Source organism: Oncorhynchus mykiss, unplaced genomic scaffold (genome assembly GCF_013265735.2).
Source record: "Oncorhynchus mykiss isolate Arlee unplaced genomic scaffold, USDA_OmykA_1.1 un_scaffold_121, whole genome shotgun sequence".
Lineage (NCBI taxonomy): Eukaryota > Metazoa > Chordata > Actinopteri > Salmoniformes > Salmonidae > Oncorhynchus > Oncorhynchus mykiss.
In genome coordinates this window covers 924802-951318 of record NW_023493662.1, presented here as the reverse complement: position 1 = coordinate 951318, position 26517 = coordinate 924802, and the positions used below count along the sequence as shown (strand labels likewise).

At 47.8% G+C, this 26517-nt stretch overlaps 2 protein-coding genes across 2 annotated transcripts in view; both read left to right on the top strand.

Moving 5' to 3' along the window:
• LOC110517699 (tripartite motif-containing protein 16) overlaps window positions 1-26517 on the top strand; it is a 129138-nt gene that overhangs the window by 64926 nt on the left and 37695 nt on the right. The window lies entirely within an intron of this gene.
• Window positions 17815-24466, top strand: LOC110503179 (tripartite motif-containing protein 16). The gene is made up of 6 exons (XM_036972222.1): window positions 17815-18538; window positions 18967-19062; window positions 21969-22202; window positions 23272-23431; window positions 23557-23616; window positions 23848-24466. Exons 1-6 carry the CDS (start codon window positions 17957-17959, stop codon window positions 24360-24362), a joined length of 1647 nt encoding a protein of 548 aa, XP_036828117.1. The 5' UTR covers window positions 17815-17956; the 3' UTR covers window positions 24363-24466.

Sequence of the window (26517 nt, the reverse complement as noted above, 5' to 3'; positions counted from 1 at the left end):
GTCTTTCAGCAGGAAAAGCTTCTCTAATAATCCTAACCATGGCTGGGTGTCTTCAGAGACTGAGAGGTAGAGAGACACACTGTCAAGGTGACAGGTATCCTAGTGGTTTAGAGACTGAGAGGTAGAGAGACACACTGTCAAGGTGACAGGTATCCTAGTGGTTTAGAGACTGAGAGGTAGAGAGAAACACTGTCAAGGTGGCAGGTATCCTAGAGGTTTAGAGACACACTGTCAAGGTGACAGGTATCCTAGTGGTTTAGAGACTGAGAGTTATAGAGACAATTCAAAACATCTGGCTCTTTCATGTCCAAACTCTTATTCTATTCTAGTCATTATATGATATTGTATTATATAATATGATGATATATTACATCCATAGAATCCACTCAGTGTAATGATGACTGTGTTGTGTACATTGATTGAATGGTTAGGACTCTCTCTCTGTAGTCACAGTTTATATCCCAAGAGACCAGGAGACCTAAAGGAAGCATTCAACACTGCATCCCTACATCCAGTCATAGTAAACTGTCTGTCTGTCTGTCTGTCTGTCTGTCTGTCTGTCTGTCTGTCTGTCTGTCTGTCTGTCTGTCTGTCTGTCTGTCTGTCTCTCTACTGTGACAGATGTAAATACAACCAACTTCCCTGAGGTGGTTGTTGTTGCTGTCTGTGCTGCACAGCTATTTTCAGTTCTCTCCAGAGATGGTAGATCAGGTTCAACTCTGGCTGGGCCAGTCAGAGACATTCAGAGACTTGTCCCAAAGCCACTCCTGAGTTGTCTTGGCTGTGTGCTTAGGGCTGTTGTACTGTTGGAAGGTGAACCTTCACCCCAGTCTGAGATCCTGAGCGCTCTGAAGCAGGTTTTTATATTGGATCTATCTGTACTTTGCTCTGTTCATCTTGCCCTCAATCCTGACTAGTCTCCCAGTCCGTGCCGCTGAAGAACATCCCCACAGCTTGATGCTGCACCACCATGCTTCACCGTAGGGATGGTGCCAGGTTTCCTCCAGACGTGACGCTTGGCATTCAGGCCATAGAGTTCAATCTTGGTTTCATCAGACCAGAGCATCTTATTTCTCATGGTCTGAGAGTTCGTTAGGTTCGTTAGGTGCCTTTTGGCAAACTCCAAGCGGGCTGTCATGTGCCTTTTACTGAGGAGTGGCTTCCGTCTGGCCACGCAAACATATAGGCCTGATTGTGGGAGTGCTGCAGAGATGGCTGTCCTTCTGGAAGGTTCTCCCATCTCCACAGAGGAACTCTGGAGCTCTGTTAGAGTGGCCATCAGGTCATCGGTCACGTACCTGACAAAGGCTCTTCTCTCCCGAATGCTCAGTTTTTCGGGTGGCCAGCTTGAAGGAAGAGTCTTGGTGATTCCAAATTTCTTCATTTAAGAATGATGGAGGCCACTGTGTTCTTGGGGACCTTCAATTCTGCAGAAATGTTTTGGTACCTTTCCCCAGATCTGTGCCTCGACACAATCCTGTCTCGGAGCTCTGCGGACAATTCCTTCAACCTCATGGCTGGTTTTTGCTCTGACATGCACTGTATTGGACCTTATATAGACAGGTGTGTGGTCAGAGAAACCACAACCTTCTGGCCAGCAGTCCTGTGTGCTGTCAGAGAACCCTCAACCTTCTGGCCTGCAGTCCTGTGTGCTGTCAGAGAACCCTCAACCTTCTGGCCTGCAGTCCTGTGTGCTGTCAGAGAACCCTTGTAACGGTTTTCTGTATGAGAAGGAGAGTCGGACCAAAATGCAGCGTGTCGATTGTGATTCATGTTTAATGAAAAAACACACTAAACACAAACACTACAAAAACAATAAACGTAACGAAAACCTAAACAGCCTATCTGGTGAAAACACATAGACAGGAACAATCACCCACAAACACACAGTGAAACCCAGGCTACCTAAATATGGTTCCCAATCAGAGACAATGACGAACACCTGCCTCTGACTGAGAACCATATCAGGCTGAACATAGAAATAGACAAACAAGACATGAAACATAGAATGCCCACTCAGATCACACCCTGACCAATCAAAACATAGAAAATACAAAGTAAACTATGGTCAGGGCGTGACAGTACCCCCCCCCCAAGGTGCGGACTCCGGCCGCAAAACCTGAACCTATAGGGGAGGGTCTGGGTGGGCATCTGTCCGCGGTGGCGGCTCTGGCGCTGGACGTGGACCCCACTCCATGACAGTTTTAATCCCCCTCCTAAACGTCCCTAAATAGGTTACCCACCACAATGATAACATGGGACAGAGGGACAGCTCGGGACAGAGGTAACTCGGGACAGATGGGTAGCTCAGCCCTGAGAGGAAGCTCAGCACTGAGAAGAAGCTCAGCACTGAGAGGAAGCTCAGGCAGGTGGTTGGATCCGGCAGATCCTGGCTGGCTGGCGGTTCTGGAAGATCCTGGCTGACTGGCGGATCCAGGAGAATCTGGACGACTGGCAGATCTGGGAGAATCTGGCCGACTGGCAGATCTGGAAGAGTCTGGACGACTGGCAGATCTGGAAGAGTCTGGACGACTGGCAGATCTGGAAGAGTCTGGACGACTGGCAGATCTGGAAGAGTCTGGACGACTGGCAGATCTGGAAGAGTCTGGACGACGGGCAGATCTGGAAGAGTCTGGACGACGGGCAGATCTGGAAGAGTCTGGTCGACTGGCAGATCTGGAAGAGTCTGGTCGACTGGCAGATCTGGAAGAGTCTGGTCGACTGGCAGATCTGGAAGAGTCTGGACGACTGGCAGATCTGGAAGAGTCTGGACGACTGGCAGATCTGGAAGAGACTGGTCGACACAGACTGGCTGCTCTGGCTGCTCCATGCTGACTGACAGCTCTGGCTGCTCCATGCTGGCAGACTGCTCTGGCTGCTCCATGATGACTGGTAGCTCTGGCTGCTCCATGCTGACTGGCTGCTCCATGCTGACTGGCAGCTCTGGCTGCTCCATGCTGACTGGCTGCTCTGGCTGCTCCATGCTGACTGGCTGCTCTGGCTGCTCCATGCTGACTGGCTGCTCCATGCTGACTGGCTGCTCCATGCTGACTGGCTGCTCCATGCTGACTGGCGGCCCTGGCTGCTCCATGCTGACTGGCGGCCCTGGCTGCTCCATGCTGACTGGCGGCCCTGGCTGCTCCATGCTAACTGGCAGCTCAGGCGGCTCCTTGCAGACTGGCAGCTCTGGCGGCTCCTTGCAGACTGGCAGCTCTGGCGGCTCCTTGCAGACTGGCAGCTCCTTGCAGACTGGCAGCTCCTTGCAGACTGGCAGCTCCTTGCAGACTGGCAGCTCCTTGCAGACTGGCAGCTCTATGCTAACTGGCAGCTCTATGCTAACTGGCAGCTCTATGCTAACTGGCAGCTCTGAACAGGCGGGAGACTCCGGCAGCGCTGTAGAGAAGGCAGGCTCTAACAGCGCTAAACAGGCGGGAGACTCCGACAGCGCTGAAGAGAAGGGAGGCTCTGACAGCGCTGGACAGGCGAGGCGCACTGTAGGCCTGATGCGTGGTGCTGGCACTGGTGGTACTGGGCCGAGGACACGCACAGGAAGCCTGGTGCGGGGAGCTGCTACCGGAGGGCTGGGGTGTGGAGGTGGTACTGGAAAAACCGGACCGTGCAGGCGCACTGGAGCTCTTGAGCACCGAGCCTGCCCAACCTTACCTGGTTGAATGCTCACGGTAGCCCTGCCAGTGCGGCGAGGTGGAATAGCCCGCACTGGACTATGCAGGCGAACCGGAGACACCGAGCGCAAGGCTGGTGCCATGTAAACCGGCCCAAGGAGACGCACTGGGGACCAGCTGCGTAGAGCCGGCTTCATGGCATTAGGCTCGACGCTCAATCTAGCCCGGCAGACACGCGGAGCTGGAATATACCGCACCGGGCTATGCACCCGCACTGGAGACACCGTGCGCACCACTGCATAACACGGTGCCTGTCCGGTCTCTCTGGCCCCCCGGTAAGCACAGGGAGTCTGCCCAGGTCTCCTACCTGGCATAGCCATACTCCCTGTTAGCCCCCCCCCAAGAAATTTTTGGGGCTGCCTCTCAAGCTTCCATCCGCGTCGCCGAGCTGCCTTCTCATACCAGCGCCTCTCTGCTTTCACCGCCTCCATTCTACGGTAACCTTCCTCGCACTGCTCCAGCGAATCCCAGGCGGGCTCCGGCACTCTCCCTGGGTCGGCCGCCCACCTGTCGATCTCCTCCCAAGTAGTATACTCCATACTGTACTCCTCCTTGGGCTGTTCCTGTTGTTTCTTCTCCCGCTGCACCTTAGTGCGGCTACACTCCCCTGGTTTAGCCCAGGGTCCTCTCCCGTCGAGGATTTCCTCCCATGTCCAGAAATCCTTATTGCGCGTCTCCTCGCGCTGCTCCTGCCTGTTGACACGCTGCTTGGTCCTTTTGTGTTGGGTGATTCTGTAACGATTTTCTTCGTGAGAAGGAGAGTCGGACCAAAATGCAGCGTGTCGATTGTGATTCATGTTTAATGAAAAAACACACTAAACACAAACACTACAAAAACAATAAACGTAACGAAAACCTAAACAGCCTATCTGGTGAAAACACATAGACAGGAACAATCACCCACAAACACACAGTGAAACCCAGGCTACCTAAATATGGTTCCCAATCAGAGACAATGACGAACACCTGCCTCTGACTGAGAACCATATCAGGCTGAACATAGAAATAGACAAACAAGACATGAAACATAGAATGCCCACTCAGATCACACCCTGACCAATCAAAACATAGAAAATACAAAGTAAACTATGGTCAGGGCGTGACAACCCTCAACCTTCTGGCCTGCAGTCCTGTGTGCTGTCAGAGAACCCTCAACCTTCTGGCCAGCAGTCCTGTGTGCTGTCAGGATGAAGAACAGTTTGTTCAACTGCAGAGACCAATCACAGTCCCTGGTCTGTCCTAGAAGTAGTGGTAAACAGTTGTTTTCTGCTATCCACTTAATGTGTCTCTCTGCCCAGTAGGTCTATCAATGAATCATATCATCTCTTTGATCATTACGTTAAGCCTACTACTAACTTCAATGTCTATATTGTCATCCACCTGAACTCAACCCGGTTGATGCTGTCCTCTGTTGCTGGTCTCTACTGAAGCTGGGTTGTGTTCACACACCATAATGTCTATATTGTCATCCACCTGAACTCAACCCTGTTGATGCTGTCCTCTGTTGCTGGTCTCTATTGAAGCTGGGTTGTGTTCACACACCATAATGTCTATATTGTCATCCACCTGAACTCAACCCTGTTGATGCTGTCCTCTGTTGCTGGTCTCTATTGAAGCTGGGTTGTGTTCATTTGAGCACAAATCATAACAAAATGTGTTGCAAAACTAAACAGTCATTTGACATTGAACAATTTCAGATAGTTCTCTACCTCCTGTTTCACTGTGTTTTCTTCTGTATTGAGTTTCTAAACACGACCCTGTCCGTTATTGACTTCTTCTCTGTCCGTCTCTGTAGTGGTCTGTTGTTGTTGTTGTTGTTGTTGTTGTATTGACCATGTTGTCCTCTGTTCTTATGTCCCCCAGTGGTGTTGTTGTTGTTGTTGTTGTTGTTGTTGTTGTTGTTGTTGTTGTTGTTGTTGTTGTATTGACCATGTTGTCCTCTGTTCTTATTTCCCCCAGTGGTCTTGTTGTTGTTGTTGTTGTTGTATTGACCATGTTGTCCTCTGTTGAGCCGCTCTGCTCTGACCTCCCTAGAGACACTGGTAGGAGGCAGCCTCAGCAATGGCAACAGACCCAGAAACAGGTGAGGAATGGATGAGGGGAGACGACACACAGAGAGATGCACACACACACACACAAACACACACACACACACACACACACACACACACACACACACACACACACACACACACACACACACACACACACAGATGTGGTAAAGTACTGTACTACAACAAGCAGGCTTAGCATCCCCTCTCCACACACACACACACACACACACACACACACACACACACAGACGTGGTAAAGTACCTTACTCCAACAAGCAGGCTTAGCATCCCCTCTCCACACACACACACACACACACACACAGACAGATGTGGTACAGTACTGTACTACAACAAGCAGGCTTAGCATCCCCTCTCCACACACACACACACACACACACACACACACACACACACACACACACACACACACACACACACACAGAGATGTGGTAAAGTACTGTACTACAACAAGCAGGCTTAGCATCCCCTCTCCAAACACACACACACATACACACACTTTACTTATTAACACAAGGCTCCATGGGAAATGAAATTATAGCACTATTAGATCAGCCCCCCTTTTGAGAACATGTTTGAAGTTGACGACCAGTCTTCAACTACCATAAGACAGTCAGATCTTCTACCTTCCATCCTGACTGGGATTTACATGTAGTCATTTAGCAGACCCTCTTATCCAGAGACTTACAGGAGCAATTAGGGTTAAGTTCCTTGCTAAAGGGCACACCGGCAGATTTTTCACCTTGTGGGCAGATTTATAGTACAGGGTAGGTTAGTCAGATAAATCATTGATGTGACTGAGGGGGAGTAGAGATGATTTACCTGAAATATTTCCCCTGAGGGCCAAGAAGGTATGTAACACAGATAAGAGGAGAGATGTCTTCCACTGTTCTGTTCTCACCACAACATGCTCTTCCACATTCTCACACACATTCCTCACTGCTGCAGACCTTAGCCTGAGTCCCAGTCTATTTGTGTCATCATGCCAACTCCTTGTCACTCATGGTGATGCCAAATGTTTGGCTTGACAATGACATCAATAGAGTTGGCACAAATCTATGACCAGGCTACAGACACCTATGATCATTTCTGTAGTCAACTCACACTGCACCACAAAAACACACACTAACCCACTACCTGTAGGTCCCCTCTGTCTAGGATCAGTAACCCACACTAACCCACTACCTTTATGTCTCCTCTGTCTAGGATCAGTAACCCACACTAACCCACTACCTGTAGGTCCCCTCTGTCTAGGATCAGTAACCCACTACCTGTAGTCTCCTCTGTCTAGGATCAGTAACCCACACTAACCCACAACCTGTAGGTCCCATCTGTCTAGGATCAGTAACCCACACTAACCCACTACCTGTATGTCTCCTCTGTCTAGGATCAGTAACCCACACTAACCCACTACCTGTAGATCCCCTCTGTCTAGGATCAGTAACCCACTCTAACCCATTACCTGTATGTCTCCTCTGTCTAGGATCAGTAACCCACACTAACCCACTACCATCTATGTCTCCTCTGTCTACGATCAGTAACCCACACTAACCCACTACCTGTATGTCTCCTCTGTCTAGGATCAGTAACCCACACTAACCCACTACCTGTAGGTCCCCTCTGTCTAGGATCAGTAACCCACACTAACCCACTACCTGTATGTCTCCTCTGTCTAGGATCAGTAACCCACTACCTGTAGGTCTCCTCTGTCTAGGATCAGTAACCCACTACCTGTAGGTCTCCTCTGTCTAGGATCAGTAACCCACACTAACCCACTACCTGTATGTCTCCTCTGTCTAGGATCAGTAACCCACACTAACCCACTACCTGGATGTCTCCTCTGTCTAGGATCAGTAACCCACTACCTGTAGGCCTCCTCTGTCTAGGATCAGTAACCCACTACCTGTATGTCTCCACTGTCTAGGATCAGTAACCCACTACCTGTAGGCCTCCTCTGTCTAGGATCAGTAACCCACTACCTGTATGTCTCCTCTGTCTAGGATCAGTAACCCACACTAACCCATTACCTGTATGTCTCCTCTGTCTAGGATCAGTAACCCACACTAACCCACTACCTGTAGGTCCCCTCTGTCTAGGATCAGTTTCCCACTACCTGTATGTCTCCTCTGTCTAGGATCAGTAACCCACTCTAACCCATTACCTGTATGTCTCCTCTGTCTAGGATCAGTAACCCACACTAACCCACTACCATCTATGTCTCCTCTGTCTACGATCAGTAACCCACACTAACCCACTACCTGTATGTCTCCTCTGTCTAGGATCAGTAACCCACACTAACCCACTACCTGTAGGTCCCCTCTGTCTAGGATCAGTTTCCCACTACCTGTATGTCTCCTCTGTCTAGGATCAGTAACCCACTCTAACCCATTACCTGTATGTCTCCTCTGTCTACGATCAGTAACACACACTAACCCACTACCTGTAGGCCTCCTCTGTCTAGGATCAGTAACCCACACTAACCCACTACCTGTATGTCTCCTCTGTCTAGGATCAGTAACCCACTACCTGTATGTCTCCTCTGTCCAGGATAAGTAACCCACACTATCCCACTACCTGGATGTCTCCTCTGTCTAGGATCACTAACCCACACTAACCCACTACCTGTAGGTCTCCTCTGTCTAGGATCAGTAACCCACTACCTGTAGACCCCCTCTGTCTAGGATCAGTAACCCACACTAACCCACTACCTGTATGTCTCCTCTGTCTAGTATCAGTAACCCACAATAACCCACTACCTGTAGATCCCCTCTGTCTAGGATCAGTAACCCACACTAACCCACTACCTGTATGTCTCCTCTGTCTAGGATCACAAACCCACACTAACCCACTACCTGTATGTCTCCTCTGTCTAGGATCAGTAACCCACACTAACCCACTACCTGTAGGTCCCCTCTGTCTAGGATCAGTAACCCACTACCTGTATGTCTCCTCTGTCTAGGATCAGTAACCCACACTAACCACAACCTGTAGGTCCCCTCTGTCTAGGATCAGTAACCCACACTAACCCACTACCTGTAGGTCCCCTCTGTCTAGGATCAGTAACCCACACTAACCCACTACCTGGATGTCTCCTCTGTCTAGGATCAGTAACCCACTACCTGTAGGCCTCCTCTGTCTAGGATCAGTAACCCACTACCTGTATGTCTCCTCTGTCTAGGATCAGTAACCCACTACCTGTAGGCCTCCTCTGTCTAGGATCAGTAACCAACTACCTGTATGTCTCCTCTGTCTAGGATCAGTAACCCACACTAACCCATTACCTGTATGTCTCCTCTGTCTAGGATCAGTAACCCACACTAACCCACAACCTGTAGGTCCCCTCTGTCTAGGATCAGTAACCCACACTAACCCACTACCTGTATGTCTCCTCTGTCTAGGATCAGTAACCCACTACCTGTAGGCCTCCTCTGTCTAGGATCAGTAACCCACTACCTGTATGTCTCCTCTGTCTAGGATCAGTAACCCACACTAACCCATTACCTGTATGTCTCCTCTGTCTAGGATCAGTAACCCACACTAACCCACAACCTGTAGGTCCCCTCTGTCTAGGATCAGTAACCCACACTAACCCACTACCTGTATGTCTCCTCTGTCTAGGATCAGTAACCCACTACCTGTAGGCCTCCTCTGTCTAGGATCAGTAAACCACTACCTGTATGTCTCCTCTGTCTAGGATCAGTAACCCACACTAACCCATTACCTGTATGTCTCCTCTGTCTAGGATCAGTAACCCACACTAACCCACTACCTGTAGGTCCCCTCTGTCTAGGATCAGTAACCCACACTAACCCACTACCTGGATGTCTCCTCTGTCTAGGATCAGTAACCCACTACCTGTAGGCCTCCTCTGTCTAGGATCAGTAACCCACTACCTGTATGTCTCCTCTGTCTAGGATCAGTAACCCACTACCTGTAGGCCTCCTCTGTCTAGGATCAGTAACCCACTACCTGTATGTCTCCTCTGTCTAGGATCAGTAACCCACTACCTGTAGGTCTCCTCTGTCTAGGATCAGTAACCCACTACCTGTAGGTCTCCTCTGTCTAGGATCAGTAACCCACACTAACCAACTACCTGTATGTCTCCTCTGTCTAGGATCAGTAACCCACACTAACCCACTACCTGGATGTCTCCTCTGTCTAGGATCAGTAACCCACTACCTGTAAGCCTCCTCTGTCTAGGATCAGTAACCCACTACCTGTATGTCTCCTCTGTCTAGGATCAGTAACCCACTACCTGTAGGCCTCCTCTGTCTAGGATCAGTAACCCACTACCTGTATGTCTCCTCTGTCTAGGATCAGTAACCCACACTAACCCATTACCTGTATGTCTCCTCTGTCTAGGATCAGTAACCCACACTAACCCACTACCTGTATGTCCCCTCTGTCTAGGATCAGTTTCCCACTACCTGTATGTCTCCTCTGTCTAGGATCAGTAACCCACTCTAACCCATTACCTGTAGGTCCCCTCTGTCTAGGATCAGTTTCCCACTACCTGTATGTCTCCTCTGTCTACGATCAGTAACCCACACTAACCCACTACCTGTATGTCTCCTCTGTCTAGGATCAGTAACCCACACTAACCCACTACCTGTAGGTCCCCTCTGTCTAGGATCAGTTTCCCACTACCTGTATGTCTCCTCTGTCTAGGATCAGTAACCCACTCTAACCCATTACCTGTATGTCTCCTCTGTCTACGATCAGTAACCCACACTAACCCACTACCTGTAGGCCTCCTCTGTCTAGGATCAGTAACCCACACTAACCCACTACCTGTATGTCTCCTCTGTCTAGGATCAGTAACCCACTACCTGTATGTCTCCTCTGTCTAGGATAAGTAACCCACACTAACCCACTACCTGGATGTCTCCTCTGTCTAGGATCACTAACCCACACTAACCCACTACCTGTAGGTCTCCTCTGTCTAGGATCAGTAACCCACTACCTGTAGACCCCCTCTGTCTAGGATCAGTAACCCACACTAACCCACTACCTGTATGTCTCCTCTGTCTAGTATCAGTAACCCACACTAACCCACTACCTGTAGATCCCCTCTGTCTAGGATCAGTAACCCACACTAACCCACTACCTGTATGTCTCCTCTGTCTAGGATCACAAACCCACACTAACCCACTACCTGTATGTCTCCTCTGTCTAGGATCAGTAACCCACACTAACCCACTACCTGTAGGTCCCCTCTGTCTAGGATCAGTAACCCACTACCTGTATGTCTCCTCTGTCTAGGATCAGTAACCCACACTAACCCACAACCTGTAGGTCCCCTCTGTCTAGGATCAGTAACCCACACTAACCCACTACCTGTATGTCTCCTCTGTCTAGGATCAGTAACCCACACTAACCCACTACCTGTAGAACCCCTCTGTCTAGGATCAGTAACCCACACTAACCCACTACCTGTATGTCTCCTCTGTCTAGGATCACTAACCCACACTAACCCACTACCTGTAGGTCTCCTCTGTCTAGGATCAGTAACCCACACTAACCCACTACCTGTATGTCTCCTCTGTCTAGGATCAGTAACCCACAATAACCCACTACCTGTATGTCTCCTCTGTCTAGGATCAGTAACCCACGCTAACCCACAACCTGTAGGTCCCCTCTGTCTAGGATCAGTAACCCACTACCTGTATGTCTCCTCTGTCTAGGATCAGTAACCCACACTAACCCACTACCTGGATGTCTCCTCTGTCTAGGATCAGTAACCCACTACCTGTAGGCCTCCTCTGTCTAGGATCAGTAACCCACTACCTGTATGTCTCCTCTGTCTAGGATCAGTAACCCACTACCTGTATGTCTCCTCTGTCTAGGATCAGTAACCCACTCTAACCCATTACCTGTATGTCTCCTCTGTCTAGGATCAGTAACCCAGACTAACCCACTACCATCTATGTCTCCTCTGTCTACGATCAGTAACCCACACTAACCCACTACCTGTATGTCTCCTCTGTTTAGGATCAGTAACCCACACTAACCCACTACCTGTAGGTCCCCTCTGTCTAGGATCAGTTTCCCACTACCTGTATGTCTCCTCTGTCTAGGATCAGTAACCCACTCTAACCCATTACCTGTATGTCTCCTCTGTCTACGATCAGTAACCCACACTAACCCACTACCTGTAGGCCTCCTCTGTCTAGGATCAGTAACCCACACTAACCCACTACCTGTATGTCTCCTCTGTCTAGAATCAGTAACCCACTACCTGTATGTCTCCTCTGTCTAGGATAAGTAACCCACACTAACCCACTACCTGGATGTCTCCTCTGTCTAGGATCAGTAACCCACTACCTGTATGTCTCCTCTGTCTAGGATCAGTAACCCACTACCTGTATGTCTCCTCTGTCTGGGATCAGTAACCCACACTAACCCACTACCTGTATGTCTCCTCTGTCTAGGATCAGTAACCCACTACCTGTATGTCTCCTCTGTCTAGGATAAGTAACCCACACTAACCCACTACCTGGATGTCTCCTCTGTCTAGGATCAGTAACCCACTACCTGTATGTCTCCTCTGTCTAGGATAAGTAACCCACACTAACCCACTACCTGGATGTCTCCTCTGTCTAGGATCACTAACCCAAACTAACCCACTACCTGTAGGTCTCCTCTGTCTAGGATCAGTAACCAACTACCTGTAGACCCCCTCTGTCTAGGATCAGTAACCCACACTAACCCACTACCTGTATGTCTCCTCTGTCTAGTATCAGTAACCCACACTAACCCACTACCTGTAGATCCCCTCTGTATAGGATCAGTAACCCACACTAACCCACTACCTGTATGTCTCCTCTGTCTAGGATCAGTAACCCACACTAACCCACTACCTGTAGAACCCCTCTGTCTAGGATCAGTAACCCACACTAACCCACTACCTGTATGTCTCCTCTGTCTAGGATCACTAACCCACACTAACCCACTACCTGTAGGTCCCCTCTGTCTAGGATCAGTAACCCACACTAACCCACTACCTGTATGTCTCCTCTGTCTAGGATCAGTAACCCACAATAACCCATTACCTGTATGTCTCCTCTGTCTAGGATCAGTAACCCACACTAACCCACTACCTGTAGGTCCCCTCTGTCTAGGATCAGTTTCCCACTACCTGTATGTCTCCTCTGTCTAGGATCAGTAACCCACTCTAACCCATTACCTGTATGTCTCCTCTGTCTACGATCAGTAACCCACACTAACCCACTACCTGTAGGCCTCCTCTGTCTAGGATCAGTAACCCACACTAACCCACTACCTGTATGTCTCCTCTGTCTAGGATCAGTAACCCACTCTAACCCATTACCTGTAGGTCCCCTCTGTCTAGGATCAGTTTCCCACTACCTGTATGTCTCCTCTGTCTACGATCAGTAACCCACACTAACCCACTACCTGTATGTCTCCTCTGTCTAGGATCAGTAACCCACACTAACCCACTACCTGTAGGTCCCCTCTGTCTAGGATCAGTTTCCCACTACCTGTATGTCTCCTCTGTCTAGGATCAGTAACCCACTCTAACCCATTACCTGTATGTCTCCTCTGTCTACGATCAGTAACCCACACTAACCCACTACCTGTAGGCCTCCTCTGTCTAGGATCAGTAACCCACACTAACCCACTACCTGTATGTCTCCTCTGTCTAGGATCAGTAACCCACTACCTGTATGTCTCCTCTGTCTAGGATAAGTAACCCACACTAACCCACTACCTGGATGTCTCCTCTGTCTAGGATCAGTAACCCACTACCTGTATGTCTCCTCTGTCTAGGATAAGTAACCCACACTAACCCACTACCTGGATGTCTCCTCTGTCTAGGATCACTAACCCACACTAACCCACTACCTGTAGGTCTCCTCTGTCTAGGATCAGTAACCCACTACCTGTAGACCCCCTCTGTCTAGGATCAGTAACCCACACTAACCCACTACCTGTATGTCTCCTCTGTCTAGTATCAGTAACCCACACTAACCCACTACCTGTAGATCCCCTCTGTCTAGGATCAGTAACCCACACTAACCCACTACCTGTATGTCTCCTCTGTCTAGGATCACAAACCCACACTAACCCACTACCTGTATGTCTCCTCTGTCTAGGATCAGTAACCCACACTAACCCACTACCTGTAGGTCCCCTCTGTCTAGGATCAGTAACCCACTACCTGTATGTCTCCTCTGTCTAGGATCAGTAACCCACACTAACCCACAACCTGTAGGTCCCCTCTGTCTAGGATCAGTAACCCACACTAACCCACTACCTGTATGTCTCCTCTGTCTAGGATCAGTAACCCACACTAACCCACTACCTGTAGAACCCCTCTGTCTAGGATCAGTAACCCACACTAACCCACTACCTGTATGTCTCCTCTGTCTAGGATCACTAACCCACACTAACCCACTACCTGTAGGTCCCCTCTGTCTAGGATCAGTAACCCACACTAACCCACTACCTGTATGTCTCCTCTGTCTAGGATCAGTAACCCACGCTAACCCACAACCTGTAGGTCCCCTCTGTCTAGGATCAGTAACCCACTACCTGTATGTCTCCTCTGTCTAGGATCAGTAACCCACACTAACCCACTACCTGGATGTCTCCTCTGTCTAGGATCAGTAACCCACTACCTGTAGGCCTCCTCTGTCTAGGATCAGTAACCCACTACCTGTATGTCTCCTCTGTCTAGGATCAGTAACCCACTACCTGTATGTCTCCTCTGTCTAGGATCAGTAACCCACTCTAACCCATTACCTGTATGTCTCCTCTGTCTAGGATCAGTAACCCAGACTAACCCACTACCATCTATGTCTCCTCTGTCTACGATCAGTAACCCACACTAACCCACTACCTGTATGTCTCCTCTGTCTAGGATCAGTAACCCACACTAACCCACTACCTGTAGGTCCCCTCTGTCTAGGATCAGTTTCCCACTACCTGTATGTCTCCTCTGTCTAGGATCAGTAACCCACTCTAACCCATTACCTGTATGTCTCCTCTGTCTACGATCAGTAACCCACACTAACCCACTACCTGTAGGCCTCCTCTGTCTAGGATCAGTAACCCACACTAACCCACTATCTGTATGTCTCCTCTGTCTAGGATCAGTAACCCACTACCTGTATGTCTCCTCTGTCTAGGATAAGTAACCCACACTAACCCACTACCTGGATGTCTCCTCTGTCTAGGATCAGTAACCCACTACCTGTATGTCGTCTCTGTCTAGGATCAGTAACCCACTACCTGTATGTCTCCTCTGTCTGGGATCAGTAACCCACACTAACCCACTACCTGTATGTCTCCTCTGTCTAGGATCAGTAACCCACTACCTGTATGTCTCCTCTGTCTAGGATAAGTAACCCACACTAACCCACTACCTGGATGTCTCCTCTGTCTAGGATCAGTAACCCACTACCTGTATGTCTCCTCTGTCTAGGATAAGTAACCCACACTAACCCACTACCTGGATGTCTCCTCTGTCTAGGATCACTAACCCACACTAACCCACTACCTGTAGGTCTCCTCTGTCTAGGATCAGTAACCAACTACCTGTAGACCCCCTCTGTCTAGGATCAGTAACCCACACTAACCCACTACCTGTATGTCTCCTCTGTCTAGTATCAGTAACCCACACTAACCCACTACCTGTAGATCCCCTCTGTATAGGATCAGTAACCCACACTAACCCACTACCTGTATGTCTCCTCTGTCTAGGATCAGTAACCCACACTAACCCACTACCTGTAGAACCCCTCTGTCTAGGATCAGTAACCCACACTAACCCACTACCTGTATGTCTCCTCTGTCTAGGATCACTAACCCACACTAACCCACTACCTGTAGGTCCCCTCTGTCTAGGATCAGTAACCCACACTAACCCACTACCTGTATGTCTCCTCTGTCTAGGATCAGTAACCCACAATAACCCATTACCTGTATGTCTCCTCTGTCTAGGATCAGTAACCCACACTAACCCACTACCTGTAGGTCCCCTCTGTCTAGGATCAGTTTCCCACTACCTGTATGTCTCCTCTGTCTAGGATCAGTAACCCACTCTAACCCATTACCTGTATGTCTCCTCTGTCTACGATCAGTAACCCACACTAACCCACTACCTGTAGGCCTCCTCTGTCTAGGATCAGTAACCCACACTAACCCACTACCTGTATGTCTCCTCTGTCTAGGATCAGTAACCCACTACCTGTATGTCTCCTCTGTCTAGGATAAGTAACCCACACTAACCCACTACCTGGATGTCTCCTCTATCTAGGATCAGTAACCCACTACCTGTATGTCTCCTCTGTCTAGGATCAGTAACCCACTACCTGTATGTCTCCTCTGTCTAGGATCAGTAACCCACACTAACCCACTACCTGTATGTCTCCTCTGTCTAGGATCAGTAACCCACTACCTGTATGTCTCCTCTGTCTAGGATCAGTAACCCACTACCTGTAGACCCCCTCTGTCTAGGATCAGTAACCCACACTAACCCACTACCTGTATGTCTCCTCTGTCTAGTATCAGTAACTCACTACCTTTATGTCTCCTCTGTCTAGGATCAGTAACCCACACTAACCCACTACCTGTATGTCTCCTCTGTCAATCTGTTTTCTACTCAGAGAATGATGCATAGTTATTAGCTAGTAAGTTTCTACTGAAACAAACTGCCTTTGTGTACCTCAGGAATGCGGCCAAGTGCTGTTTGGGTGTGACCACTGTAAGTGACATGTCCTGTTTTTTGGTATCTGCAAAGGATCCAGCTGGGTGGAGACATGCCAGAGAACAGAAACTAGCTGGAGCAGCAGCACCTAAATATCATCAGAAAAGAGTCATGAAACTGGTGGTTATCACTGTCTGCACTCTATGCCTCCACCCATGTCTTCACACAGCTGCTACCTGCCATGTAGACAAAGAGGTTGTACTTTTCTAGAAAAGAAGACCCAACAGTGTTTGTTGAACTTTAGACTCTGCACTGTTGAGTGATGGTCAACTGATCCAGATTTGATCTGATAACAAAGTTGCTGTTTGAATAATCTAGTCTCTCTCCCTATTGGTTAGAATCTCCATGACAGGCCTCCCGAGTTGTCGGTGTCCTAAGGCACTGTATCTTACTGCTGTGCCACTAGAGATCCTGGTTTGAGTCCAAACTCTGTTGACCCAGTAGACCCATGGGGCGGTCCACATTTTGCCCAGCGTTGTCCGGGTTTGGGGAGTGTTTGGCCGGCAGGGATGTCCTTGTGCCAACGCGCACGAGCGACTCCTGTGGCGGGCCGGGCGCAGTGCACGCTGACATGGTTGCCGGGTGTACAGTGCACGCTGACACGGTCGCCGGGTGTACAGTGCACGCTGACATGGTCGCCGGGTGTACAGTGCACGCTGACATGGTCGCCAGTGTTTCCTCCGACACATTGGTGCTTCCGGGTTAAGAGGGCATTGTGTCAAGAAGCAGTGCGGCTTGGTTGGGTTGCGTTTCGGGAGGACGCAAGGCTCTCGACCTTTGCCTCTCGAGTCCTTATGGATGGTTCAGCGATGGGACGAGATTGTAACTACCAATTGGAAACTAGGAAAAAGGGGTAGAAAAATACAACTATTTTGGATTTTAAATAAAAAATACAAAATACATTGGAGAGCAGTTCAGCCCAGTGTAATTCAAACGACAAAATACTCAGAAGTAATTCACATATATGTTTCAAATACATATAACATAAATACTGACCACCTCTGTCTACTACCCAACACACTGTCACACTTCCTTTCAAAGAAACCACACCCCCTCTACATACAGAGAACCCAGTCCAATAGGAAACCACTCCCCCGCTACATACAGGGAACACAGTCCAGAAGGAAGCCACTCCCCCTCTACATACAGGGAACACAGTCCAGAAGGAAGCCACTCCCCCTCTACATACAGAGAACCCAGTCCAGGAGGAAGCCACTCCCCCTCTACATACAGAGAACCCAGTCCAGGAGGAAGCCACTCCCCCTCTACATACAGAGAACACAGTCCAGTAGGAAGCCACTCCCCCTCTACATACAGAGAACCCAGTCCAGGAGGAAGCCACTCCCCCTCTACATACAGAGAACCCAGTCCAGTAGGAAGCCACTCCCTGTCCTCTGGTGTAGAGTTCCATGAAACAGAAAGTAATCTTTCACACTGCCACTGCTTAACCTACGGGAGAGAGCACCAAAATGGCAGAGAATCAGGAACTGTTCTGTTGCTCCATCTGTCTGGGTCTACTGAAGGATCCGGTGACTACTGCCTGTGGACACAGTTACTGTATGGGCTGTATTAAAGAAAGCTGGGATCAGGATGATCTGAAAGGTGTCTACAGCTGTCCACAGTGCAGACAGACCTTTATCCCAAGGCCTGTTCTGAACAGGAGCACTGTGCTGACTGAAGTGGTGAAGAAACTGAAGAAGACAGGACTCCAGGCTGCTCCCCCTCAGGCTCTGTGCTATGCTGGACCTGGAGATGTGGTGTGTGATGTCTGCACTGGGACCAGAAAGCAGAAAGCCCTCATGTCCTGTCTGGCGTGTCTGGCCTCTTACTGTGAGACTCACCTCCAACCTCACTATGAATCTCCTGCTTTCAAGAAGCACAAGCTGGTCAAAGCCACGGCACAACTACAGGAGAAGATCTGCTCTCATCATGACAAACTGCTGGAGGTTTACTGTCGTACCGATCAGCAGTGTATCTGTCTGCTGTGTGTGATGGATGAACATAAAGGCCATGATACAGTGTCAGCTGAGGCAGAGAGGACTGAGAAACAGGTAAGACCAGAACAACTTATTGGTGACTGTCTGATAAACAAAGAATTTAAGATACAGTAGGAACTAAATCTGTTTGAATATGAGATTCAAATTAAATCAATCCACGGCAGAACAAATATGAACACAAACCTTGACTATATAGATATGTTAACCCAGATTCTCCAAATGTATCTCCATTTTCTAAAGTCAAACACTATTATCATTCTGAATGGCCTTTTATGAGTCCAAAGTTCAGTCTCAACCCCTTGATACATGTAGGCCTACCATAAAAACTATAATCATTCACATAGCAACATAATATCATATTGTAAAGGGACTTCCTCAGGATTGTAGACCTTCCTCTCTATGGGTCCTATGTCACATTACTATACTATTGATCTACTGGACTAATAAAGCTTGATAGCTCATTGAAGAGGGATTCTCCACAGAGGCAGCTGGGGATGAGTCAGCAGAAGGTCCAGCAGAGATTCCAGGAGAGAGAGAAGAAGCTGAAGGAGCTCCAACAGGCTGTGGAGTCTCTCAAGGTGAGTATTGTTGACCAGAGGAGACACACCATTTCACTTCTCTCCTCCAGTCAGAGAGAGAGAGGGGCCCCTATCCAATCCCACTGACCCCACTGTTGGGACCAGGCTGTCTGGACCCCTTTCAGAGAATAGACTGGTTCATGTAACCAGCTGGGCTGCCTCATCACATAACCATGAGTAACCATGACGACTCATGTCCCCTAGACATTAATATGGAACTGTCTCTCTCTCAATTGAATTAAATTCATAGGGCTTTATTGGCATGGAAATATATGTTTACATTGCCAAAGCAAGTGAAATAGACAATAAACAAAGTGAAATAAACAATCAGAAATGGACAGTAAACATTACACTTGGAAGTGATTTGGGGGATGGGGGAGGGTCTATTAGAAGTTAGTAGGACTCTTTTATTTTCTCAGAAGTACTGAGTTAGGTAGGAGGATTTAGAGTGGTGTAAACCGTGATTGAACACACTCCAGAACAGTAGGTGGCGCCATGCCCCTTTAACGTTGGTTTGAGGACCTCCATTATATCATAGAAGAAGAAGTTGGTCTGGGAGGGTTTTGTTGTTCCTGAGGAGGGCTACTATTCTTTTCTCTTTTGGTTTTCAAGTATTTTCAGAATGTATTAAAGCCAAAGCTAAAGCTTCCCTAAACAATTGAATATATCAGTCAATATATTTTCTCTGTGATTTATTTTCTCTCCGTCAACCGTTCCATCGCATCTTAACCGTCTTACCGGGCGGGCACTAGGACCCGGGGGAGGCTGCTGCTGCAGAGGCTGCTGCACCGCTCGTGACTGTCAGTCCTCCTTGTAGCTCATTGGTTAAGCTGTGGCTCGAGACTGTTAACAGTTAACGGACAGGAAACGGCTCTGACAGGACACATTCATGTCGAGGCAGTGATGTAAATGTGTGGTAAGTTAGAATAGAGAGAGAGAGTTTTCACTACTATAGACTTTGGTCATAATCAGACGTTACTAACGGTAACGGTGTCTTTTAAATTCGACATAAATTATGTGGCGATGATATCTAGTTAACGTTGTATTTAATGTAGTGTAATGACCTGACTAGATCATAAAGGAACAATTGTCCAGACAGAGGATTGAGTTACGAATTGACGGTTTATTAGCAACTTTACACAGGCTACTGTTTGGCCTTAGCTCACGCCAAATAAATGAAAGATACCCCACAAGCCAATCGGGACCTTCTCTTGTGAAGGCCAGACGTAAGAGAGAGAACAAAGGCTGAACCTTAACTTCCAATGCCCCGCCCCCTCCACGCCACTCCGCCAACCACCAGGATGCCCGGCATCAGAACATCCCAGGCATTCCTGTGATTGGCAGATAGCAGGTTGATTGGCATGTCGGACCCCGCGAACACTGGGAACTGGTAAGTACAACACAACCACCTACTAGCCGAACACATAACACACAGCTGTCTGTGCGGGTCGCTACAGTAGTTTTACTATCTGTGCCAGGCTATAAATGACACAGATAATATCTAGTTAACGTTGTATTTAATGTAGTTTTACTATCTGTGCCAGGCTATAAATGACACAGATAATATCTAGTTAACGTTGTATTTAATGTAGTTTTACTATCTGTGCCAGGCTATAAATGACACAGATAATATCTAGTTAACGTTGTATTTAATGTAGTTTTACTATCTGTGCCAGGCTATAAATGACACAGATAATATCTAGTTAACGTTGTATTTAATGTAGTTTTACTATCTGTGCCAGGCTATAAATGACACAGATAATATCTAGTTAACGTTGTATTTAATATAGTTTTACTATCTGTGCCAGGCTATAAATGACACGGATGATATCTAGTTAACGTTGTATTTAATGTAGTTTTACTATCTGTGCCAGGCTATAAATGACACAGATAATATCTAGTTAACGTTGTATTTAATTGATCACAGCTTTCTGCTTTCCATGTAGAGTTTTTGGTAAAAAACATTACATTTGACTATTTTGTCAGTAATGGCTGAAAAAAATCTTAGTTTATCTTTGTCAAACATGAGATGACACAAACACACAGAGACAGTGTTGTGGCAAAGCTACCAGGAAACTCTCAATCTAGGGAACATTGCTCAGATTTGAACATCTGACCATGCTGGTGATATTGCAGAGAGAAGGGAGTATCTGAGGAGAATTGTTGTGGTCACATCAATGTTAGGAAGACAGGGACTCTTTTTCTGTGCCAATGATGAATCTAGTGAAAACACAAATAGAGGGAACTCTCAATAGTAAAACTAAAATAAAACTCAAACAACTTCCTAGATACATCATGCTGAACTGAGTTTACCAAGAACTACGGTATTGATGTCAAAACAGAAGAGATGTTGGTGGACAGAAACTTTCTTGCCCGGAAAAGAGAGACTGGACGTCCTCCCAAAGATATGCTTGTTGTGCATAACTTCCTGAATGATGATATGATATATATATATATATATATGATATACCAAGAGGTGTTCTGTACCTGTCTGTCCAGGAGGGAGGAGAGTAGAGCAGGACCAAGAGGTGTTCTGTACCTGTCTGTCCAGGAGGGAGGAGAGTAGAGCAGGACCAAGAGGTGTTCTGTACCTGTCTGTCCAGGAGGGAGGAGAGTAGAGCAGGACCAAGAGGTGTTCTGTACCTGTCTGTCCAGGAGGGAGGAAAGTAGAGCAGGACCAAGAGGTGTTCTGTACCTGTCTGTCCAGGAGGGAGGAGAGTAGAGCAGGACCAAGAGGTGTTCTGTACCTGTCTGTCCAGGAGGGAGGACAAGGCCTGGTGGACCTGGAGAGCAGTAGAGAGGTAATGAGGTGTAGAGAGACTACTGAACCTACTGTCTCACTCTGTCTTTCTCTCTCTGTCTCTCTCTCTCTCTCTCTCTCTCTTTCTCTCTCTCTCTCTCTCCAGCTCTCTGCACAGTCAGCAGTGGAGGACAGTGATCAGATCTTTACTGAGCTGATCCGCTCCATTGAGAGAAGGAGCCTTGAGGTGAAGGAGCTGATCAGAGCCCAAGAGAAGGCTCAAGTGAGTCAAGCTGAAGGACTCCTGGAGCAACTGAAGCAGGAGATAGCTGAGCTGAGGAAGAGAAGCACTGAGCTGGAGCAGCTCTCACACACAGAGGATCACATCCATTTCCTCCAGGTAACTAAACTGTCTTGTTACATGTGATATGAAATTAACTTCATGTGAAACTATTCATCTCAATCATTATGTTGTCCTGTCTGTCTCTCTGTCCCTGTCTCTCCCTCTGTCTGTCTGTCTGTCCCTCTCCCTCTCTCTGTCCCTCTCACTCTCTCTGTGTGTCACTCTCTCTCTGTCGTCCCTCTCTCTCTGCCCGTCCCTGTCGCTCCCTCTCTCTGTCTCTGTCTCTCCCTCTGTCTGTCTGTCCGTTCCTCTCTCTCTCTCTGTCCATCCCTCTCTCTCTCTGTCCATCCCTCCCTCTCTCTGTCCGACCCTCTCTCTCTCTCTGTCCGACCCTCTCTCTCTCTCTGTCCGTCCCTCTCTCTCTCTGTCTGTCCCTCTCTCTCTCTGTCCGTCTCTCCCTCTCTCTGTCGGTCTCTCTCTCTCTCTGTCTCTCTCTCTGTCTCTCCCTCTCTCTGTCCCTGTCTATCCCTCTCTCTGTCTCTTCCTCTCTCTTTCACTGTCTCTCCCTCTCTCTGTCCCTGTCTTTCCCTCTCTCTGTCCCTGTCTCTTCCTCTCTCCGTCCCTGTCTCTCCCTCTCTCCGTCCCTGTCTCTCCCTCTCTCTGTCGGTCTCTCCCTCTCTCTGTCGGTCTCTCCCTCTCTCTGTCGGTCTCTCCCTCTCTCTGTCGGTCTCTCCCTCTCTCTGTCGGTCTCTCCCTCTCTCTGTCGGTCTCTCCCTCTCTCTGTCGGTCTCTCCCTCTCTCTGTCGGTCTCTCCCTCTCTCTGTCACTCTCTTCCTCTCTCTGTCACTCTCTTCCTCTCTCCGTCCCTGTCTCTCCCTCTCTCTGTCGGTCTCTCCCTCTCTCTGTCGGTCTCTCCCTCTCTCTGTCGGTCTCTCCCTCTCTCTGTCGGTCTCTCCCTCTCTCTGTCCCTGTCTCTCCCTCTCTCTGTCCCTGTCTCTCTCTCTCTCTCTCTCTCCAGAGTTATCAGTCTCTCTCTCTCTCTCTCTCTCTCTCTCTCTCTCCAGAGTTATCAGTCTCTCTCTCTCTCTCTCCAGAGTTATCAGTCTCTCTCTCTCTCTCTCTCCAGAGGTATCAGTCTCTCTCCAGTATCAGTGTATCTTCAGACTTACCCAGCATCGTTGTCCGTCCTCTTCAGTACTTTGGAGATGTGAGTAAGACTGTGTCTGAACTGAGAGAGAAACTAGAAGACTTCCTTAAAGGAGAATGGACCAATATCTCCACTACAGGTGTGTTGAAAACAATAAGAACATCAACTTTAGACCATTGAAAGTTCCCTACTAGTCATATACATGTGGAATATGGTCTGATGATAACATTCCCTCTCTCTGTCAATGTGTTTTTGTGTCTGTAGTGAATATAGTGGATGTTGTACTGCCTCCAGAGCCCAAGACCAGAGAACAGTTGTTACAATGTGAGTCTCTTTATTGTGAAGTAACTAACAGTCTCTTTTTACTGACACTCCTAACAATCCCTCTAGAAATATATAGCAATAGTAGATCTAATCAAAGACTGGGTATCTATCTGACTCCTCATATTTCTCTGATTTGATCTCTGCTGTGCTCTAATCAAAGACAGGGTAGATACAGTATCTGACTTAACTTATTGTTCTGACTCCCCTCATTGGTCTCTGCTCTTCTCCCAGATTCCTGTCAGCTCACACTGGACCCAAACACAGCACACACACGCCTCTCTCTGTCTGAAGGGAACAGAAAGGTGACCTATACAGACCAAGTCCAACCATATCCTGTCCATCCAGACAGATTCACCTACTGGTGTCAGGTTCTGTGTAGAGAGGGTCTGTCTGGACGCTGTTACTGGGAGGTGGAGAGGACTGGTTATGTTGTTACAGCAGTCTCATATAAAGACATCAGCAGAACAGAGAGAGGTAATGGTGGTAGATTTGGATACAATAACAAGTCCTGGAGTTTAGAGTGCTCTAGAGGTGGTTATTGTTTCAGACACAATAATGTTGAGACTAAAGTATCAGGCCCTCAGTCCTCCAGAGTAGGAGTGTACCTGGATCACAAGGCAGGTACTCTGTCCTTCTACAGTGTCTCTGACACAATGACCCTCCTCCACAGAGTCCAGACCACGTTCACTCAGCCCCTCTATCCTGGGTTTGGTCTCTCTGGTTCTGCTGAGCTGGTTAAACTGTAGTAGGGTCCACATAGATACTAGTCATGCTGGTGTAGTCTATAGCTGAGCTGGTTAAACTGTAGTAGGGTCCACATAGATACTAGTCATGCTGGTGTAGTCTATAGCTGAGCTGGTTAAACTGTAGTAGGGTCCACATAGATACTAGTCATGCTGGTGTAGTCTATAGCTGAGCTGGTTAAACTGTAGTAGGGTCCACATAGATACTAGTCATGCTGGTGTAGTCTATAGCTGAGCTGGTTAAACTGTAGTAGGGTCCACATAGATACTAGTCATGCTGGTGTAGTCTATATGTAACGGATGTGAAACGGCTAGCTTAGTTAGCGTGGGCGCTAAATAGCGTTTCAATCAGTGACGTCACTTGCTCTGAGACCTTGAAGTAGTAGTTCCCCTTGCTCTGCAAGGGCCGCGGCTTTTGTGGAGCGATGGGTAACGATGCTTCGAGGGTGACTGTTGATGTGTGCAGAAGGTCCCTGGTTCGCGCCCGGGTATGGGCGAGGGGACGGTCTAAATTTGTACTGTAACATATAGCTGAGCTGGTTAAACTGTAGTAGGGTCCACATAGATACTAGTCATGCTGGTGTAGTCTATAGCTGAGCTGGTTAAACTGTAGTAGGGTCCACATAGATACTAGTCATGCTGGTGTAGTCTATATCTGAGCTGGTTAAACTGTAGTAGGGTCCACATAGATACTAGTCATGTTGGTGTAGTCTATAGCTGAGCTGGTTAAACTGTAGTAGGGTCCACATAGATACTAGTCATGCTGGTGTAGTCTATAGCTGAGCTGGTTAAACTGTAGTAGGGTCCACATAGATACTAGTCATGCTGGTGTAGTCTATAGCTGAACTGGTTAAACTGTAGTAGGGTCCACATAGATACTAGTCATGCTGGTGTAGTCTATAGCTGAGCTGGTTAAACTGTAGTAGGGTCCACATAGATACTAGTCATGCTGGTGTAGTCTATAGCTGAGCTGGTTAAACTGTAGTAGGGTCCACATAGATACTAGTCATGCTGGTGTAGTCTATAGCTGAGCTGGTTAAACTGTAGTAGGGTCCACATAGATACTAGTCATGCTGGTGTAGTCTATAGCTGAGCTGGTTAAACTGTAGTAGGGTCCACATAGATACTAGTCATGCTGGTGTAGTCTATAGCTGAGCTGGTTAAACTGTAAACTGATTTGTTATTAATTAAAATTCAATACAATGTTTTAATCTTGTACATTTCCATGAATCATGATTTCTGGTGTTGATGTATATTGGTTGTCATTCAGAACCATTGATATGTTTTCTCAGTTGGTTCTCTGTCTCTATGTAATTCTCCTCAGTATCATTGATCAGCTTGTTGGCTCGGTCCTAATTGATGTGTTCTCTGTCACCTGGAGCTGCATGGAAAATGGTCCAGGAACTAAACAATAAAACCAGCAGATATCTTGACTTGCCACTCAGTATATCAGTAATGTTCAGAATAGTACTTTAATATCATTGGAGATTGATGGTCTTTTTAATCCACTATCCAGAGTCAGGAACAGATGAAGTTAGGTCTGCTACTGTTCAGTGATTAAATATGATTTATGGTGATGGGAAATAATAAAAAACACTCAACTTCATCTAGTAATAGTTTTCCTTTGTTATTTATTCCAAGGTGTGTCTTTAACTTGTAAATGTACTGTGTGGAGGTGAGCTAGTGGTGTGGCTGATAGAATAGAATGAAAAGGGAGGAGGGGAGGAAGAGGGGAGGAGTGAAGGGCTGTTCAAGAAACCAGATGAGGAAGAGGAAGATGTTCAGGGGAATTACTGTCTCTGTTCCCTATTCCCTACGTAGTGCACTACGGTGCTTCTGACCAGGTCTAAAGTAGTGTTCTACGTAGGGAATAGGGTGTATATTTATTACAATATCATGCTTTAGTGTTTGGCACAAAAATATATTAGATCTCCACCCCCCCACTTCCTGTCTGTCATCCCCCAGTTCTGTTAAGACTTCCTCTCATTGAACTGGGCCTCATTCTAAATGGTCACTTTGTATTGATAGTCCATACTGGTCTTTACTATGGTTCTACATACAGTATCTGTATTGATAGTCCATACTGGTCTTTACTATGGTTCTACATACAGTACCTGTATTGATAGTCCATACTGGTCTTTACTATGGTTCTACATAC

Coding starts and splice junctions, on each gene's coding strand:
- LOC110503179 (XM_036972222.1), top strand. CDS start 17,957: ATGGCAGAGAATCAGGAACTGTTCTGTTGCTCCATCTGTCTGGGTCTA. Junction 18,539..18,966: donor CAGAGAGGACTGAGAAACAG/GTAAGACCAGAA, acceptor GATTCTCCACAG/AGGCAGCTGGGGATGAGTCA. Junction 22,203..23,271: donor ATCACATCCATTTCCTCCAG/GTAACTAAACTG, acceptor CTCTCTCTCCAG/AGGTATCAGTCTCTCTCCAG.